This window comes from Mesoplodon bidens (genome assembly GCF_964165515.1).
Source record: "Mesoplodon bidens genome assembly, chromosome: 10".
In the NCBI taxonomy this organism is placed as follows: Eukaryota; Metazoa; Chordata; class Mammalia; order Artiodactyla; family Ziphiidae; genus Mesoplodon; species Mesoplodon bidens.
In genome coordinates, this window is record NC_138172.1 from 83,369,715 (window position 1) to 83,389,964 (window position 20,250).

General features: G+C 49.8%; 1 protein-coding gene across 2 annotated transcripts in view; it reads left to right on the plus strand.

Annotated features, from left to right (window-relative positions):
- The first annotated feature begins 1,950 nt into the window (after positions 1–1,950).
- TRIM26 (tripartite motif containing 26) overlaps positions 1,951–20,250 on the plus strand; it is a 24,175-nt gene continuing 5,875 nt past the window's right edge. Inside the window, exons 1-4 of one of the 2 annotated variants that reach the window (XM_081245912.1) lie at positions 1,951–2,073; positions 15,107–15,594; positions 15,759–15,854; positions 17,114–17,344. In XM_081245912.1, the coding sequence (XP_081102038.1) occupies positions 15,157–15,594; positions 15,759–15,854; positions 17,114–17,344 (765 nt within the window). In that variant the 5' untranslated portion in view covers positions 1,951–2,073; positions 15,107–15,156. The remainder of the gene's footprint in view (positions 2,074–15,106; positions 15,595–15,758; positions 15,855–17,113; positions 17,345–20,250) is intronic. The other variant, XM_081245913.1, reaches the window with a different exon arrangement.

Consider the following 20,250-nt stretch of genomic DNA (forward strand, 5'->3'; position numbering starts at 1 on the left):
TATGAAGTGGATATAATTATTATCTCTATTTTTCAGAGAAAGAACCTGTGGCACATAGAGGCTGAGCAACTCCCCAGAATCACGAAGAAAGTGGCAGAGAGGAGGATCCCAGCCCATGCAGAGCCAAGCAGCAACTTGACTCGAAAGCTAAACTCCTAACCAGCCCCATATGATGCTCTGGTCTCCAGCTGGTATGAACACTGGGCTGGAGGGCTGGAGGAAGGAATTTTGGCTCTGCCCTCAGAAACTCAGGGGCACTGAGTCTGAGCACCCAGTAGCTATAGGGGCAGATACCACTGTGTTCGACTACAAAACTGCCTTTGACTGTATAAGGCAAACCTTGGAGTCACCATTGCCCTTACTTGAGCTTGAGAAGCCACATCAACCAAGGTGTAGTGTGGTGGGAGAGGGGAGTGCATAACTGACACTGCAGCCAAGCAGGGCCATAGGGCTTTAGAAAGCTTCTAGAAATGCCCAAGCAGAGCCCACTCATTCAATATACATTTACTGAATGACAGTCATGTGCAGGGGAGACAGGTGATGTCTCCACCCTCATGGGGCCTACATTGCTCAGGGGTGGGTGGCGAGTGGGGAGTATAAACACATTGACAAAGAAATGAACAAGATGCTTTGGAATGATGAAAAATGTATGACAAAAGTGAAACAGACTGGATGGTGGAGGAAGGCCTTTCTGAGATGTCAAGGGAGCAGAGACATGACTGACAAGAAGGGGGCAGCCATGCCAGGGGTTAGGGCTGGGAGTTTCAAGACCAGAGGGGTTGAAGCACAGGGACTTAGGGAGAAGTGGCAAGAGAGAAGTCAGAGTGATAATCCGGGCGGTTATGTCAGCCCCGCAGGCCCTGAAGAGGCCTTCCTGTCTCTCTAAGTGGGCTGGGAAGTTATCAGAGAATTTCAAGCAGGGGAAAGGACCTCTGTGGCTGGAGGATGCACGAATGGCCTGTGGGTGGGGCAAGTACCTCCTAGAGACAAGGAGAGGACAAATTAGTAGCACGAAATCATTTAAGGAGCATTTCAAACATTTCCTCCAAAACACCAACTAAAAGAGTAGGTAGCTGGAGGGCCTATGTGCTGAACGTGGTGACTGTCCCGCTGGCCCACGGAGACTGGGCGATTTTCATGCGGCGGTGCCTGGGACACGGCAACGACTACACAGGAGTCGAGCGACCGGCCAGGGACGCTTGGCGTCGTCAGCTTCCCGGGCCCCGGGTGGCGTGGACGCTCGGGAGCCTCAAGGAAATCTCCCCACCGAGGATCCTGGGAACCCGAGTGTCCGTCCACTTTTCGGGCTGTGTGGTTTCTGAATCCAACGCCGAAGAGGGAAACAGCCCAGGCCCCTGAGCTCTTGGCATCTCTGTCGAATGGGGACAAAAATGCCTGACTGGTTTAAAGATATTTTATGTAAAGCGCCTCATCGTAAGCGCCTCGGAAATGGTAGTTAATTTCTGCAAATAGCCCCCTGAGACTATCTGCTTGGTAAGATTCTGCCTGGTCCAGGAAGCAAATTTAGGCCACGTTGCGGGCAGAGTCATATTTAATGTTGAGCACCTGGCAAACTCGCTTCGCCGCCTAGTGCCCTCCGACCCTTGTCCAGACCGGGGCGGGAATTGGGAGGGGAGGGATTCTGGGGTCCCAGAGTCCTACGGAGATGTCTCATTTAGGCCTCAGAATTCGACTCCCTTCCACCCCGTAGCGCGGAAGCGCGCACCACGTGCCAAACTCCGGCTGCGGCAGCCGCTAAACCTCAGCTCCGCAAGATTTCAGTTTCCCTTTCTAAGCCCCTGCTGCCCCACCCACCGCTGCGGCCCGGGGATTTGCCCAGTGATCAGTGACGAAGAGGGGACTAAGGCTCCCATTGGGAGGCGGCGTTCGGCAGGGGCCAATCCGGGCGCTGGTCCGGGGGAAATCGCGGTGGAGGGCTCCAAAGAACCCGGAGATTACCGGGTGAGGACGCGCCGTCGCGCTGAATGCTGGCGGAGGAGCGCGACCCGGAACTGACCGCTGCGGGAAAGAAGCGACACCAGCCCGGGATTCGCGGCCCGGAGCTGGGGACCGGTGAGTAGGGGGCGCCCGGTGAGAAATGCAGCAAAGCAGCAGTCACACACGCGCCCCGGGGTCCGGGCAACCGAACGCGGCCGCGTGAGCGGAACGAGGCCGGGCCGGCTTGGGAGAAGGGTGAAGTTCGCGGCGTCCTCCCTCCCGGCCTAATCCTCCTGCTTGCTTGGGCCTCCATTCGCTCCCTCCTCTTGGGTCTTCCTCGCTTTCCCGTGTCCAGCTCAGGCACCCATCCATTCTTGTCTCCGGAGCCAGAAGTAAGCGGGGCCCAGATGACGGTCTCGTTGCTTGGAGCCGCGTAGAGTGCCAGTCAGGCTCCAGGACCAGAGCCATGGTGTTTTGTTGTTGTTTTTTGTTTTTTAATTGGTCAGAATAAACCGGTTTAGCCACGTATACTTGGAGCTGTGCATTCACTTCCTCCTCCAGCCCATTAGCACATCAGCATTTTCCCTGCAGCTTTTCACCCTGTATGGCCTTAGAAAAGTGTGTAAATTTGCCTTTGTGGAGCTTATGAGAGGCAAACACTTCCAAATTCCCAGTACATTCCAGATTTTGACACCACGCCGGTTTGTGTGCACTTCCAGAGAATGATATTCGTTCGTGCATGCAACAAATATCAGTGTCATTGACCGTGCCTGAGCTAAAAATCAATCCCTAGAGTTACTCACCCCCCAACCTTAAAAGAGTCAGCTTTTTAAAAATATAGACTCTATTTGTATATTCCTCAAACTGCAATTCCATATTTTTGGAAAAAGACTATTTTTTAGAACAGTATTAGATTTATAGAAAAATCGTGAAGCTAGTACAGAGTTCCATATACCCCAAACCTTTTCCCCATTCATTTATTAACACCTTACATTAATATGGAACATTTGTTACAATTAATGAACCTGTATCAATACATTATTATTGGCCTGCATCCATAATGTATTCAGATTTCCTTAGTTTTTACCTAAGTACTTTTTCTGTTTCATGATCCCACCCAGGTTACCATATTCCAATTAGTTCTCATTATGCTCCCCGTGGCTGTGGCAGTTTCTCAGACTTTGTTTTTTTGTTTGTTTTTTTTTTTAGTGGTACGCGGGCCTCTCACTGCTGTGGCCTCTCCCGTTGCGGAGCACAGGCTCTGGACGCGCAGGCTCAGCGGCCATGGCTCACAGGCCCAGCCGCTTCGCGGCATGTGGGACCCTCCCGGACCGGGGCACGAACCCGCGTCCCCTGCATTGGCAGGCGGACTCGCAACCACTGCGCCACCAGGGAAGCCCCTCAGACTTTGTTTTTGATGATCTTGAGAGTTTTGAGAAGTATCTACCATGTGTATTATAGGCTGCCCCTCTATTGGAATTTGTCTGTTGTTTTTCTCCTGAGTCTGGGCTTATGGGTTATTGGGAGGAAGACCACAGAGGTAGATTGACGTTTTCATCACTTCACATCAAGGGAACATGCTTTATAACTTGATGCTGATCTTGATTACCTGGCTGAGAAGTCAGGCTTCTCCACTGTAAAGTTACTCTTCCTCCCCTCCTCCCCCCCGTGCCCCCCCACCCCCTTCCATACTGTACTCTTTGGACAGTAGTCAAACTGTGTGCAGCCCTGACCTAAGGAGTGGGATTATCTCCTGCCTCCTTAAGGGCAACTCCGTACATATATTATCTGGAATTCTTCTGCGTGGGAGATTTGTCTCTTTTGCCTTATTTAATCACTTATTCAATCATTTATTTGTATCAGTATGGACTCATGGATATTTATTTTATACTTTGGGTTATAATTCAATACTACTTTGTTTTGTTACAACTTTAGCCATTGCGAGTTCTTTTAAGTTGGCTCCTGTGCTCTTTTCTAGCATGTATTTTTATAGAGTTTTTTGCTGTTGAAAACACTTCCACTTATGTGACCTCGACTGAAGTTCAAACAGCCTGGCGAACTTGACAAGACGTTATTCTTACCTTGTTAAGCAGTAAGGAAACTGAGGCCCAGCGGCAGTAGGTGACTTCTTAGATGTCACTTCCCCCAAAGGGAGTGATAGGCTGGGCTCAGACTGGGGTGACTGCTGCAAAAGACACTGCGAGCTGCAGAGGAGAGCCGGTAGTTGGAATTGAGGCTTCTTGGGGTGACTTCACACTTATACCCACCCCCCAGGATCAGAATAGGAAACGACATGGAGAATGGGAAGAAATTGGTTTTGGAAAACAAAGGCTTAATTTGGCTGGCATCCAGGGTAAATTAAAACTTGCCAACTTGGTAGAAATACAGTGACCTTTCCCCCCAAACTATATGTGCAGAGGGAGGAGATCTGGGTAGTGTTTGTGGCCAAGAATGTCTAATCTGAGGGGAGCCCTTGGAGCCTCCTGCTGAAGCAAGATTGCAAAGTGGGAAAGGGAGTGTGGTGAGGGGGAGAATGAAGAAGATACGAGGCTCTGGAATCATGGGATAACATTTAGCCTCACAAACATTTACAGACTTTGTGCCCGATACTGGAGATATGAAAAGATCGGTGAGAAGTGACCCTTGGGTTCACATCCTGGTTGGAAGAAAGATGGGTAAAAATATCAATTAGGAAGTGGTATGATAGTGCTATAATAGAAATGTAGTATCTGCAGGAGCTTCCCGAGGGAGGGAATTCATTCAGCTCAGATGTGGGATGGGCACAGGAAGGACCTCACAGATAAGGGGGCATATCTGATTCAGGCTTTCAAGGATGAGCTGGGACTGAGAAGCTCATGTACAAGAGCAAGGGGTGGGGAGAGGGGGTGGTGAAGAAGGGGCTGTCTTTCCAGTTCAGTGTCTCTAGCGTTAGGATTCAAGGCTGGATGGGTAAGTGGGGGGCAGATTATAGGGGGCCTGTGTGCCCTGCTGTGCAGCTTCGACCTCAGGAATTTTGAAGCAGGAGGGTGGCAGGATGAGTTCCATGTGTTAGAGGACCCTGGCAGCACTTTGTACGAGATATGCTACATTTCACCACATCTAAGATGTCATCAATTATTTTATTTCCACATAGAAAAAATATTTTGCCAGTTAAATTATGGCATGCCATTTATCACATTTCAGAGATGCAAACATGTAATGACATGGGTGTCTCAAATTTGATTAAAGTAGTAACTTCCTAGCTGGTGGCTTAGGGCCCTCCTTCTTCTGGGGAATGAATGGTTAGACTGTCTCCATCTCACTAACCCATAGATTTTGAGTTCACTGACTCCATTTATGATCTTGAAGAAACTAAATTTGATTAACTGGCTTTTTCCTGCCTGATAACCAATTGTCAAAACAAACAAACAGACAAACCAAAAAAACCCAATAAAACTGGGATACCTGATCCAAAGATATCATCTATGTTTATTCTGCTTTGGTGGCTCTTGATCACAGCAGTGACTTTATGTTGCACAGTAAATATTCTGGTATGCTTGCCAAACCTTTATGTCAATTTGTCCTGTGAATTGCCTGGATGTTACCTCCTACCCCTATTACTTCATGGTGATATTGAGATCCAGAAAGGTCAAGAATCTAGCCTTGGGCTGCACAGCAGAGTAGCTGAGGCTGGGTGATAATCTGGGTTTTCATCCTAACCCAGGACTCTTCACTTTAGGCTTTGGTTAGAATGACAGCTGGGGTGGAAGAAGATCTGCCTGCTCCTTACTCAGCAATGGAGCAGGTTGGAGATCTGTTATGTCCTGGCAGGTTGTATTCTACCTGTGGGGCCCAGAGAGAACAGAATTGCCACTTAGTGTCTACCTTTGCCCAGTGCTTTGTCTAGATGAAGAGGCTGATTTTTCTGCATGAGCTCTTTGTATATTTCAGCCTAGTAACCATCAATAACTTCCTCTGCTGTATCTGGCAGGAATTTGGGGTGGGGATGGGAGAGGTCAGATGATAGACAAGTCCAAGCTGGCTGGGCAGAAAGGGCATTTATTGGCATTTATTGCCTCCGGTGACAGAAAAGTTCAAGGTTAGGCTAGATTCAGGCACAGCTCGATACAGGTTTCACCGGATGCCATCAGGACCTGGTTTCTTTCACTTCATCCCTGGGTTGGCTTCATTCTCAAACAGGCTAACCCTCTGGCTAGCTGCTGTAGCAGCTCCAAACCGTTTGACCTCACTTCTTGCAAGTTCTAGAGAAAAAGTTCTCAAGAATCTTTTTTCCCCCGTGACTCAACTAGGTCTCCTTGTGACTGGCTGCAATTGAGTCATGTTCTCAACCCTGAAGCAAGCACTGTGGCCAGGGGGCTTACGACTCTTTCTCTTGTTCCACCTTTGAGCTCTACCCCAAGCACATGATGCCCAGTTCCTTAACTGGGTAAAGTTAGCAGAGGAAGGAAGAATGGAAGCTAAAAGGGGGTGGACCCCTTCCTGCAAAAGATAAACATTTACAACACTTACTAGTTGGATCAAGGGACAATCTGATCTGCTGCTTTAGGGCTGATTCCCTGGCCTGTTACTGGGTCTTTCTTCATGCTGTTTCTTTTTATTATTATTATTATTATTATTATTTTTAGAAGATGTTGGGGGTAGGAGTTTATTGATTTATTTATTTATTTTTGCTGTGTTGGGTCTTCGTTTCTGTGCGAGGGCTTTCTCTAGTTGTGGCAAGCGGGGGCCACTCTTCATCGCGGTGCGCAGGCCTCTCACTATCGCGGCCTCTCTTTTTGCGGAGCGCAGGCTCCAGACGCGCAGGCTCAGTACTTGTGGCTCACGGGCCTAGTTGCTCTGCGGCATGTGGGATCTTCCCAGACCAGGGCTCGAACCCGTGTCCCCTGCATTAGCAGGCAGATTCTCAACCACTGCGCCACCAGGGAAGCCCCTATTATTTTTTTTAAAGCATTAAACATACATATACATACACACAATGGGATTCTATTTCCCGTTCACCAGACTGGCAATTTTTTTTTTTTTAGTATGTGAAGCATCTATTACGTATTTAATTGTTTTGTTTTGTTTTAAATTGAGGTATAATCGACATATAACATTACATTAGTTTCAGGTGTACGACATAATGATTTGATATTTGTATATATTGCAGAATGATCACAATAGTCCTGTTAACGTGTGTCACTATGTATAGTTACAAAGTTTTTTCTTCTTGTGTTAAGGGCTTTTTTTTTTTTTTTTTTTAACGGTATGTGGGCCTCTCACTGTTGTGGCCTCTCCCGTTGCGGAGCACAGGCTCCAGACGTGCAGGCTCAGCAGCCATGGCTCGCGGGCCCAGCCACTCCGCGACATGTGGGATCTTCCCGGACTGGGGCAGGAACCCACATCCCCTGCATCGGCAGGCGGACTCTCAACCACTGCACCACCAGGGAAGCCCAGTGTTAAGGTCTTTTAAGGTCTACTCTCCTAGCTACTTTCAAATATGCAATTCAGTATTATTACCTATAGTCACCATGGCAGAAATTTAAAAGATGAAAATATCAGGTATTGGTGAGGCTGTGGAACAACATGGGCGCTCGGAGCCTGCTAGTGGGGACACACGGTGGTACAACCACTTTGGAAACAGTTTGGCCTGATCTAGGTAAGTTGGGGGTGCATCCTGCTTGCCTGGGTGTACTAGGGCATGTGAGCAGAAATGTTCACAGAGCAGTGTTTGTAATTGTCCCAAACTGGAAACAACTCAGGTGCCATAAGAAGTAGACTGCATCAGGGAGTTCCCCGGTGGTCCAGTGATGAGGACTCAGCACTTCCACTGCCGAGGGCCAGAGTTCAATCCCTGGTTGGAGAACTAAGATCCTGCAAGCCGCATGGCGTGGCCGAAAAACAAAAATAGGCTACATCAGAAGTAGAATTATACAGTCATAAAGCAATGAAAATGAACAAAATCGGCTCGCAATCATGTGAGTGAACCTCACAGACTTGACGTAGATAGTCCTCCCCACGCCCCCCCCCCCCCGCAAATGCAATGTGATTCCATTCATTTGAAATGCTCAAACCCAGGAAAAATAAACTGTTTTGTTCACGGATGCATACCTAGTGTAAAACGAAAGAAGAGGGAAGGAGCGATTCTCACCATTATAATCACAACCATTTCCCGGGACACAGCTTTTTCTTCTCTCCTGGTTTCTGTACGTTCCTGGAGCCAAACCTTGGATACCATGACTGGGGGTGTGCTGGTGATTGCAGCCCACTGTTCTGCAGGGAATCTGAAGAAGTCACTTCTCTCTAGTACTTTCTCATCTTGCTGGAGGGAAAGGACAAGTAGCTGAGATTTCTTGCACTAGTTCAGCAGATACTTAGGAAGCATTTTGTGGGCATCAGACGCTCTGTGCCTGTGCTTTATTCACTTCCTCAGCCAGTTTTTCATGTTTCCTCTGTCAGGCACTGTGCTAGATTCTGGGGATAAGGCGGACACAGTCTCTGTCCAACGCGGTGGGAAAAGCTGGTGTTAAGTAATTATAATAATTAGGGACTCACGATTGCATAGAAGTATCCAGTGCAGTGTGGAGTGCTGGGGGGCTGTATAAGGGAGAGAGCATGTGGCCTCAGTGTGACAGGTCAGGAAAGAGGAGATGGCTTTCAGCTGAGACTTCAAGCTGGAAAAGGAGTCTACTAAGAAGGAAAGGAATGGTGTTCTATTCAGAGGGAACACCATTTTCAGAGGGTTCAGGCAGGAAAGAGCATGGCACTTTTGGAGGCTTAGAGAGGGGTTTGGTTTGTCTGTGGGGTCGAGTTTGAGGTGGGCAATGGCAGGAAATGAGCCTGGAGACAAGGCCTGGGCCTAGATTATTGGCGGCCTCACAGAGCATGGGAAGGAGTTTTCACTTTATCCCTGGAGCCTGGGTGGTTACATGAGCGAACCTGTGTTTTAACACGTGGCAGGGTATGTCTGAGGGACGAAAGGAAAGCTGCGGTGCCTGGAACACTAGGCAATGAAGAGAGGAGGTTTAAGTACATTGGGAAGGCCTTGAGGATTGTATAATCCCCACAGTTAGCTCTGATTGCAGCTTCCAAAGGATCACTCAGTTATGTCACTAGATGTAAGCTCTGGGAGGGCAGGGACTTTTCCCATTTTTGTTCTCTGTTGTATCCTCAGTGCCTGGCGCTTAGTAAATACCTATTAACTGTTGAATGAATTTTGACACCCTCCTACTTAAAAGCCTCAGCAGCACTTCAAAGCCTTGTCCCATCCAACTCCCAGTGGCTGCTGCTTCCATGCCCTGCCCTGGGCCTTGTGGGGATTTCCACTGTTCAGAGCATGTCTCGGCCTGGCCCCGGGGGTTTGCATGGCCTGCACTGTGCCTCAGAGCACCAGTGATGCTTGACCTGTGGGGGAAAAGTAACCCACATGTGACCTCATCAATGCACCGCCCACCAAACTGGCATCCCCTGAGATTGCCTGGTGCCCAGCCCACAGCCAGGCCTGTAAAGATATTGGGAGTCCAGGTGTCGGCAGCAGGGGCATGGCCACTCCTTCTAGTATCCAGATCCAGATCACTTGCTTTTTGCCCTGAATTTTGTCCTTTCCTGCTTTGTTAGAGGTGTCTCACAGAAGTTTACTTCTAGGAGAATTTGGTTATTTCAGATTAAGAAATGAGGCTTAATCTGGAGCCCCAGGAGCCCTTAAATGGCCTTCCCACAGGGCATGGAGCCCTAGGCTCAGCACTTTAGGATCACAAGGAAGAAGGGGCTCTTGTTTGGAGCCCCATGTGTGGACTTGAGAAGCAGCCTGGAGACCAGGGTGCAAATCCAGCCCCCTCCACTCACCTCCCTGGGCCTTGGAGTCCACATCTGGGATTCGGTGTCCTCTAGGGTCCCTTGCTGTGGCATGTAGGAGCCCAAGGCAGCAGGAAGGAGGGACGAAGGTGTGGGGCATCAAAAGCCATGGGAAGTTGAGGGAAGGTTTAGAACCTGCTAGGGTAGAAGTTGGCAACTGTTAAGAGACAGGGGTCTAGAGTTAGATCCTTTCCCTCTGGGGTGGGTGAGGAGTGTAAGTACCTGTCCCTTACAAGGTGTGGGCATTCGCGGCGATGCTTCCCTCAGCTAGTTTTTTTTTTTTTTAACCTGAATCAAACTGTTTATTAAAATTACACATAATACATCATAATCAAGTAGGGTTTATTCCTAAATAAAGATGACTTATAAGAAAATATTTTAACACAATTTATCACATTAATGAATTAAAGAAAAAAACACATGACTATATAAAGAAGAAAAAATCATGTATCAAGTTATATATATATACATGTATGTATAAATATATATATAATTCTCTAAATAGTAGGAATAGAAGTTTCTTTTCATAACTTGATAAAGTCTATCTACCAGAATTCTAACCATGAAAAGAGAAACCTCAGCTAGTTTTTACAACTCACAGGGGTTCTTGCAGCCAGCACTTGTGCACGGCATCCACATCCTGAAATGTGTGCCAGAAATTATGTGGTGTCACCTCAGCCAGTCTGTTGACATACGTAGAGTAGGTATTTAGGAGATGCGGAGAGCTGTAGGGGACAGGTGGATTGTGGGGCAAGGGGAACTCAAAAAGGTCGGGAGCGTCTCCAGTTCTGCCTGGTTCTGTGGAATTGAAACCAGCTTCTGGTTTATTGAAAGGACAGAAGACCTGTCCACCCCAGGGCAGGGGTGAGTGGCCTCTGGTAGAAGGTAATCCATGAAACGACTTCCTCAGGTTTCAGAATTCTCATTTGGGTAAAGGAAGTAGGGTGGACCATGTCGTTGTGAAGACTTTTTCTGGCTCTGGCTTTCTGTGGTTTCTGTCCACCCAGAGAGCCAGGAATGGAGAGGAGTGTGATAGTTTTACCCCTTATTGTGAAAACCTGTCGAGATCATCAGAATATGCTAAAGGCACAAATGATAGAAAAGGCAGAATCACAGGGGAGCGTGGTAAGTTGGGGAGGGGTTTTGGAGAGGGTCAGTCTTGCATCGGCTCGAAAGGGTTGGCTGTGCAGTGTGACCCCAGGTCCACCCGCGTCTCATACAGGAGCCCTGCTTCCTGTTGAATCTAAGGCAAGGGTGCTTTCCCTCAGCGTCAGCAGTAATACATGCCCCTTTACTTTTGTCAGCACTCTCCAGTTTACAAAGCCCTTCCATTGAGATGACCTCATCCAAGCTTCCTGACAAAGGAACTGGTATTAGGCCCCGTTTTACAGTTTGCCTGGGCAGAGAAGAGAGTGTAATGGATTGGGCTGAGGCATCAGCACCAGACACTGCTTCCTAGCCACGTGCTCTTGGGCAAGTTGCTTCCCTCCCTGAGCCTCAGTTTCCTCAGAAAAGTATCCTGAGCATTAAATAACATAAGATGTGTAAATGGCCGGTAAGGTGGGTCCTACAGAAATGCTGTCACCAAGAAGTTGTTAGTCGCTGGGCTTTTGGGTTAGAGCCCTAACTTGAACCTGGTTTCAACCGACAGATTTACACCTCGAGTCTTATACATAGTCAGCAATGCCAGAGTAAGCCATCTTCAATATTTGTTATATATTCAGGATGGAGCCTATATAACCAAGCAATGGGATTGAACATAGAACTGTACTGTGTTTCATTTGTTAGTTTCAGCAGACTCTCAAACAAATGCATATGCAATTAACATTGCCTTCATTCCTCTGAATCCATTCATTTGTTCAGCACCTATGTATTGAGCTTCTACAAGTGTTGGGCACGATCATCTCTCTATTAGAGATTTTCAACATCTTTGGTAGTTACAGACTCTTGTACAGATTCTTTTAAGAAGGATGGAAAACTCTAGCCCCTCTCCTCAGAAAATTTTTTTGACTTTTTATTTTGTTTTGTTGAACCATTTAAAAGTAAGTTGTAGTCATACAGTCCTAAATACTGCAGCATGTGTTGCCTGAAAATATGTACATTCTCATACATAACTTCAATAAATGCTATTAAAAAATCAATAATAATTTCTTAATATGATCCAATACCTAGTCTTTTGTCAAATTTCCTCTAATTGTCCCCAAACTGTTTTTAATAGCTTTAAAAAAAAAACAGGATCTAATCAAAGTATTTGCATTTGATTCTTATTTCTCTTTAGTCTTTTTAAATCAAGAACAATCCTGTTTTATTTTTCATGACTGACTTTTTAAAAGTCCAGGCCAGTTATCTTGTGGAATGTCTCCTATTCTGGATTTCATCTGTCTCCTGATGATGGGCTTTAACTCATTCTTCTAACCCTCATATTTTCCATAAACTGGAAGGTAGGTTGAAAGATGTGATTGGATTCATTCACATCAAACTTTTTTTTATTTTTTATTTTTGGCTGCGTTGGGTCTTCGTTGCGACACGTGGGCTTTCTCTAGTTGTGGCGAGCAGGGGCTACTCTTCGTTGCGGTGCGCGGGCTTCTCGTTGTGGTGGCTTCTTGTTGCAGAGCACGGGCTCTAGGCTTCAGTAGTTGTGGCACGTGGGCTCACTAGTTGCAGTGCACTGGCTCTGGGGTGCACAGGCTTCAGTAGTTGTGGTGCATGGGCTTAGTTGCTCCGCGGCATGTGGGATCTTCCCAGACCAGGGATCGAACCTGTGTCCCCTGCACTGGCAGGCAGATTCTTAACCACTGCGCCACCAGGGAGGTCCCACCTCAAACATATTTGGCACGACTACTTCAAAGGTGACATTGTGCAATTCATATGGTGCCACATTGGGAACCATATGCCAGAAACACCTGTCCCTCTATTAGCGATGCTGGATTTGGTCATTTACTAAGGCCATCACCAGATCTCTCCCTTCAAGGTACATTAGGGAGTAACCCACTGGGCGGTACTTAGCACCATGGGACTGTCCTGTCCCCTAGTACCTCATGGTTTTAGTATCTGATGATGATCCTTGTCTTATACAGTGGAGCTTGCAAGATGGTGTTTTTCTAGTTCTATCATCCCTCCTACACTTACTCACCAGCATTCTTCTCTAATCCCTGGACAGGTTTTTCATCTAGTACATTAGTAACCATTTTCATACAGTGTTGGGGGTTTAAAGATGTGTGAAAGTCCAGCATGGAGCCTGGGTTAAGAACTCCTGCTCCAGGTGATGAGGGTGCCTGATTGTGTCAGGTTTTGTGTGGACGGGGAGCTGTAGCTGAGCTCTTCATAGTACTTTTATTCATCTGGTCATTTGCAACAGAATTAAATTCCCAGCCCCGAAGATAAACACATGCCATCCCCCTACAACAATAAAAGAAACAAATAACCTTAGCCTTTGAACTTCCAAGCCCCTCAGCAAAGTGAGTTGGTGAAGGGCTCCACCACCCGCAGGAATCACCTCAGGCTCACTTCCTCAACAGACAAACCAGGGAGTTGACCAGGCAATTCCTAGGATTTTTACTACCCTTATTAACATTCTAAAAACTTTATTACCTTCATTTACCAGTTAAATTCCTTGATTCTTTCATTTGAGCTTTGTAGGTACAGGTCTTTTCCACACTCCTAAAGTCACACATCTCTAAATCCATTGGAGCTTCCAGTTGGAGTTCATTGTCAGCAGTAAAATAATCCCTTACATTTGTACAGTACTTTCACTTTATAAAGCACTTTTTATATATTGCTGCGTTAGATCCTCAAGAAGTAGACTTTGTATTCCTGTGTCGTTTTCTCTTTGGGGCTTTATTTCTAGCTCATTCATGTCACTACAGTGAAAGACCTTGAAGGCCACTGAACTCTGCTGTAATGGACTTTCACGTACATAGTCAGTAATCGGATTGATTTGCCTGTGGTTCCAAGGGCTTCATTCCAGCCTCGCAGTTACCTGCGTGCCCTGTCTGCTGGCTCTCTTCCCAGCGACTGCTTATTGCCTCCTGTGGGTCCTTCTGTGGGTCTGCGGCACAGCAGATTCCCCAGTTTGCCCCACGAGTCTCTCGTCTGCTTTAACTCTGGAGCTCGTGTGTCACTATGGCGGTTCATCCTCACTTTAAATTTCCACTCTTGCTCTACTTGTGCTTTGAACACTCACTGGATTTGGGAACCGCGGGTTCTGGGTTCTCTCCTAGATTCCCCCTCTATACCGCACTTATGCATAGTATTTTCAACGTAATTCTTTTACTCAACCCACTTAGAAACCCTTGAAGGTAAGTATCACTCTCCCCATTTTACGGATGGATAAACTGAGGCTCAGAGTACTTAAATGAGTTCTCTCTTGTCACACAGTGTCAGGGGCAGGAGGAAGCTGTTGGGTTAGGTGTGCTGAGGCTCCTAACCTCAGACAGGAAGTGGGCCAGGGCTGCAGAGGTAAACAGGACTAAAGTCCTCTCTGTGCTCAGCTTCTGTGCTCCCTCTTACGGCCAAGCCCTCATCAGCACATCACGGTCACAAGCCACCTGAGGCTTCCTCTCACGTTGGTCTCAGTCGCCCTTGTTAGCGGTAGAGCAGCCAGGCCAGCTGCACAGGGGGGCACATCTGAGAACGAGTCTGGTGTGGTCAGGCCGTGCTCTGCCGGCGGGCTGAGTCTGGGTAGAGACCTGCTTTCTGGGGGAAGTGAACCAAGCCAAAACTTCAGCACAGCCCAAGGAAACATCTATAAAGGAGAACACCAGAACTCAGACTCTTGACGCTTCTTGAGTCTTGGTAAAGAACCTCGGTGCGCTTAGTCCTTGACACCTGAGATCTACAGGGAAGACAAAGGAGTCTCTTGACTCTGTCAGGGCCCCCCATGAACAGTTGTGCCGCCCACGCACTGCAGAAGTGAGACAGCACTGTGCACATAATAGACACTGTAGATTTGCATGTTCTGACAGTTTTTCAGCAGGTAGTTATCTGGTGCCTTGTTCTATCATAATTGGTATATTAGAGCAATTTCCCAACAGATGGAAGGAAAGGGTCTTGAGGTAGGAGTGCTTTCCCAACAGCGTGGCGTGGGCTGGTGGCAGCTCTGCTCTCCCTTCTACCAAGCTACCCTCTCTGGGCCTCAGTTTCCTCATCTATAAAATGAGGGAGTTGGACTTGAGGATCGGTAAGGTCCTTTCGCTCTGATTCTGTGTGAGCCTCGTAGGAGCTGCTAAGTATCTATTGATTGACTGATCGATCGCTGGGGCTGGCAGCTTTGCGCAAGGCTGCCATTTCTGCCCCTCTGCTGTGCCTGCTCTTGACTCCGTGTCTGGTCTCCAAGGAGGAGAAGTCCCCACCAGTGAACAGGGACCCCTCTGAGCTCAGGACACCATGGCTGCGTTGGCACCACTGCGGAGCCTGGAAGAGGAGGTGACCTGCTCCATCTGCCTCGATTACTTGCGGGACCCGGTGACCATTGACTGTGGCCACGTCTTCTGCCGCAGCTGTACCACCGACATCCGCCCTGCATCAGGGGGCCGCCCTGTCTGCCCCCTGTGTAAGAAGCCTTTTAAGAAGGAGAATATCAGGCCAGTGTGGCAGCTGGCCAGCCTGGTGGAGAACATCGAGCGGCTGAAGGTGGACAAGGGCCGGCAGCCGGGGGAAGCGGCCCGGGAGCAGCAGGACACGAGGCTGTGCGAGCGGCACCAGGAGAAGCTGCACTACTACTGCGAGGACGATGGCAAGCTGCTGTGTGTCATGTGCCGGGAGTCCCGGGAGCACAGGCACCACTCGGCCGTCCTCGTGGAGAAGGCGGCCCAGCCCCACAGGGTAAGCCCTCCTCACCCCCGCAGGGAGGGATGCTCTGCTTGGCACCCACCCGGAGGCGAGGCCTGGCGCAGACCCCTCAGAAGGCTTCTCGCTGGCCGAGGACTCAGCCCGAGTCCACCCTCCTGCCTCAGCCCAGAGCATCCCCACTGCTTGTCTTTCTACAGGAAAAAATCCTGAACCACCTGAGTACCCTAAGGAGAGACAGAGACAAAATTCAGGGCTTTCAGGCCAAGGGAGAAGCTGATATCCTGGCTGTGCTGGTAAGTGAGGCTGTTGAGGGAAAGCTCTGAGGCAGGCAGCCGGCTCCCTGGGAGAGGGAGCCCCGACTGGACCGACGGCCGGGAAGCCTGGGCTTTAGCCCAGGCCCTGCCGGTCTGAGCTCTGTGGCTCTGGCCTGCTTCCTCGTCTCACAAGTGACTGGGTTGCCTGGATGTCAGCTAAGGTCCTCCTCCTTCTGTGACTCACCGCAGCTGCAGGGCGTGTCTGCTCAGCAGAGCCAGGGTGTAGGGAACTGAGGAAGGCCTGGCTTCGTTCTTCCTTTCAAAGAGAGGGAGAAAGACATGGTTCCTGAGAGTGAGGGGAGCAGGGGGTTTGGAAGGAGGGAGCTGGCTCCAGGACGAGAACTGAGAGGGGTGGGCTAGGCAAGGCCCGACCAGCTCTGAAGACGCTGTGTCTAGCGAGTCCTGCGCCTGTGGTTGCCAGTAGTTAGGAAACAGGCAGCGCGTTGTGTGCTTGATGAGAGATGGGATCAGAGGGAAAAAACTGATAAGAGGTTCCAGTTTTCTAGGGGAACGTCTGTTGGGGAAGTGGGCATTGGAGGGTGGAGGGATGCTGGGACCAGTCCCGGTGGTGAGCAGTTAGGCCCTGGGAGAGGGACAGAGTGAAGCAGGAGACGGCCCAATCCAAGGAGTGCCTCCAGGTGCTCAGTGTGCAAGGATGCTGACCAGATCCCAGCCTGGACTCGGCAGGGAGACTTGGGGACAAGAAAGGACATGGTCCCTGAGCATAGACATTCCACAGTTTCACTGAGGGAAGAGCATATAGTCCTACATGGCAGGGATGGGGTACACACAGATATTTTACACATAAGGGGGAGGATGCTGAAGAGAGGATCGGTCAGGCTTGGATAAAATTAATCAAGGAAAACTTCCTGGAAGAGGCAGCACACGGCGATTGGTGTCCAGGAGGGGAAAATGTGTTTGCTCATAATGTTCCTCAAAGAACCCCAGAACATACTGGTTTACCTAGAACAGATAATGGCAGGCAGTCAGGGTTCCAATCCCATGGTGTCTGAGGGAACTGACCTGACTGACTTACTGTGTCTTCTTTGAGGAAAGGAGGTTGCCACAGGAGAGCTCTAAAGCCCCTTCCAGCCCAAACACTGTAGAATTCATGAATGGGGTCAGCGAGGGGCACGAGAGGCAAAGAGCCAGCCTGTGCTCCCCTACACCAGGTCCTGGAGGGATCTTCTGCCCCGGGGCGGAGGTGTCACCCCCTTCTCCCCTTCCCACCCCTGCAGAAGAAGCTCCAGGACCAGAGGCAGTGCATCGTGGCTGAGTTTGAGCAGGGCCACCAGTTCCTGAGGGAGCGGGAACAGCGCCTGCTGGACCAGCTGGCGAAGCTGGAGCAGGAGCTCACAGAGGGCAGGGAGAAGTACAAGACCAGGGGCGTCGGGGAGCTTGCCCGGCTGGCGCTGGTCATCTCCGAGCTGGAGGGCAAGGCACAGCAGCCGGCTGCAGAGCTCATGCAGGTGAGAGACCTCCCTGGGGCAGGGAGCCGGGAGACCAGGACAGCAGGTCTTGGCCCTGCCGCTCACTTACAGGTCCTTTGGAGAGTCGCTTCTTTTCGGGGCCTCAGTTTTCTCGTCTGAAGCATGGAGATGATAATCTTTATCCCCACCACTTATTGCAATGATCGCATGAGCATAAAATAACTGGCATGTTGTCACTTCAAAAAGTAAATTTTCTACATGAAAGAGTTTAAAATTTTGAAAAGTGTTGTAGAAATGGAAGAGAAGGTCATTAGTATTTTCGTTACTGTCCTCCATGCTCATCACTACCGTCACGAGCCTGTCTTCTAACAAGTCATTGGCAGACACTGGTCCAGGGGAAGCTGTTTATGGTTCTGGAGATGAAGAAGCCTGTGGGGTCAGGGGTCACTGAGGGAGGGCTGAGCGTGGCTTCTGTCAAGAACCCAGAGGGTCTGGAGGAGATGGGTAGCTGGGGAAGGGAGACTTCTCGAAGGGAGAGGTTTTCTCTGGGACTGTGGAATCAGCCTCAGAGAATAAGGTGGAGAGCAGGCAGGGGGCCTCTGGAACACCTCCCGGAAGAGGCAGCTTTGGCGCCGAGAAAGGGAGGGTCATGGATTGGAGAAAAGGCTGCCACGTTGAAATGACACCACAGCTCCTTCCACCCCCAAGCCTCTCAGAGGAGTCACACTGCCTTAAACAGGGCTCAGCGGCCTTTGGAGAGAGCACGCTCGATCTTTCTGCCCTTGCAGGCCAGGAGAAGGCCTGTGTGATGAGCTCCTCCACTTGCATGGTGGGGCTGCTGGCCGGCAGAGGAACCGCCCAGGACCTCCTCTAGGGAAGTGCTGTCCCTGGTCAGTGGCAGGGCGAGTCAGAGGTGGGATGCTGGGGAGAGATGACGAGTCCACCGGGTACACGGGCCGGCACAGGTAGCCTCTGCCTGCCTCTCCATCTTTGCGGATTCCGACTCATGCCTTGGGACTGGCGGGGATGTAGAACTCTTCCGGTCGAGCCCCCACTGATGAAGTCCCTGACGACCAGAGAGAGGAAGAGTTTGTCCCAGGCCGTGGGGCAGGTCAGGAATCACGTTAGAGCTCCAGCTCGGGTGTCCTGACTCACAGGCCTCCGGCCTCTTGCTCTTCTTTTCTCTCACTTTGTCCAGAATGTCTCTCTGGTTCCTTCCTTTCCTCCAGAAGTCATTCTGTTCCCTAGAATTTCTCTCTCAGACTCTGACTGGGTCACTTGCTGCCTCTCCACGCCCTCCCCCCTCTCCAGGGGTGCACATCCTTCCTTTCCCCACAGCCGCTGCCACCATGTGGATGTGTACTTGTTGTGGAACAGAGGGGGGACATAGCTGGGGTACTGAGGGGGCTGAGATCCAGCCGTGTCTGCCTGGAGGGGAGCCTCTCCGCAGTCTGCCCAGAAGAGCTTTGTGGGCCAGCAGAGGCCCAGCCTTCAGTGCCTCTGAGACCACTCAGATTGAAGACATCCCTGGGGCCAGGTGGGAGGAGGGAAAGGAGAGAAGGTGGGTGTCTGCTGAAAGTCAGTAAAGGAAATGTTGGTGCTGGTGGGTTTTGTCTGTGTGTTTTGTTTGGGTTTGCTTTTGCTGCAAGGGAACTGGACCGCTCACTTCTGAACTGTCATTAGTATTTTACCAGAGATTAGTTGATTGTCAATGGAGAGTAAAGATGAGGCCCTACTAAGATAGGGGCCCTGATCCAAAAGTCTGGTAGAGAAGTACAGGTGAGAGAGAGATAAAAACAGGGAATTCCCTGGTGGTCCAGTGGTTGGGACTTGGTGCTCTCACTGCCTAGGGCCCGGGTTTGATTCCTGGTTGGGGAACTAAAAATCCCACAAGACATGCGGTGCGGCAAAAAAAAAAAAAAAGACAGAGAGAAACAGAGGCCTTTTGACAAAGGCGATAGAAAAGGAAAGATCTCTGGCCTGGGACTATCAGGAAGACAATAAAGGGAACTAGGGGATAGGAGAGCCCCTCTGGAGGGAATTATGAAGCCCCCCTGGTTCAGCCCTGGACAGGCCTTGCAGGGTCTGGTGGCAGGTCGTACCTCTGCCTGTTCCACTGTCGGTCGCCATCCACACCCATGAAGAACCTTAGGGTTCTTAATACCCAGCATTGCTGTGATTCCTGCCCCAGCCTCTCTGCTCTGGCTGCCTCTTTCACCACAGCCCCAGGAGTCTGGAGGGTGAGAGGCCCTCTAGGAGCCTTGGGCAGGTTGCGTCCCTCTGGAGGCCCAGTGTGTGAGGCTGCAGATCGCCTCGGGACTCCCCAGTCTCCCCTTCTGCGTCCTTTGACAGAAGGGTTCCTGCACTGGTGCTCCGGGTCCCACCCTCTCTGGGCCACTCACAACCTTCAGCCCTTAGACGGGCCTCATATTCTCTCTGTTCTAGCAGCTCCTGTGTCACAAAATATGCCCTCTTGGCTCCCTAACTGCACCCACCTACTGCCCATTTATTTGCCTTTTTATGTCACGTATCCCAGCAGAGCTGTTGGCATACACTGTCTCAAGATTTGTCCCCCCGTTCTCTGAAGCTGGCTCGGACTTCCTCGTTTTGAGGGACAGAGTAGAAGGATTTGCCAGCAACTCACAACCAGTCTCTGGTTAGTTGCTTCACGGTGGGGGCGAGGTGTAGCTCTGACCTCTTGGATGGCCTCCCCTCGAGCAAAACCCCAAGTTGTTCTGAGACTTGCTGAAACAGTCCGCAGCAGCCACAGTTTGGCGATCCCATTTGTTTCCCAAATCCCCCTCTCTCAAAGAGGTCACTCTGCCCCCACCCTTACCCAGTCCCCCTCCACACTACTGTCTTCTTCCTATAGCACCTATCACTTAATAACATCATATAATGGATTTGTTATGTTGATTCTTTGCTCTCTGCTTCCCGCTGCTAGG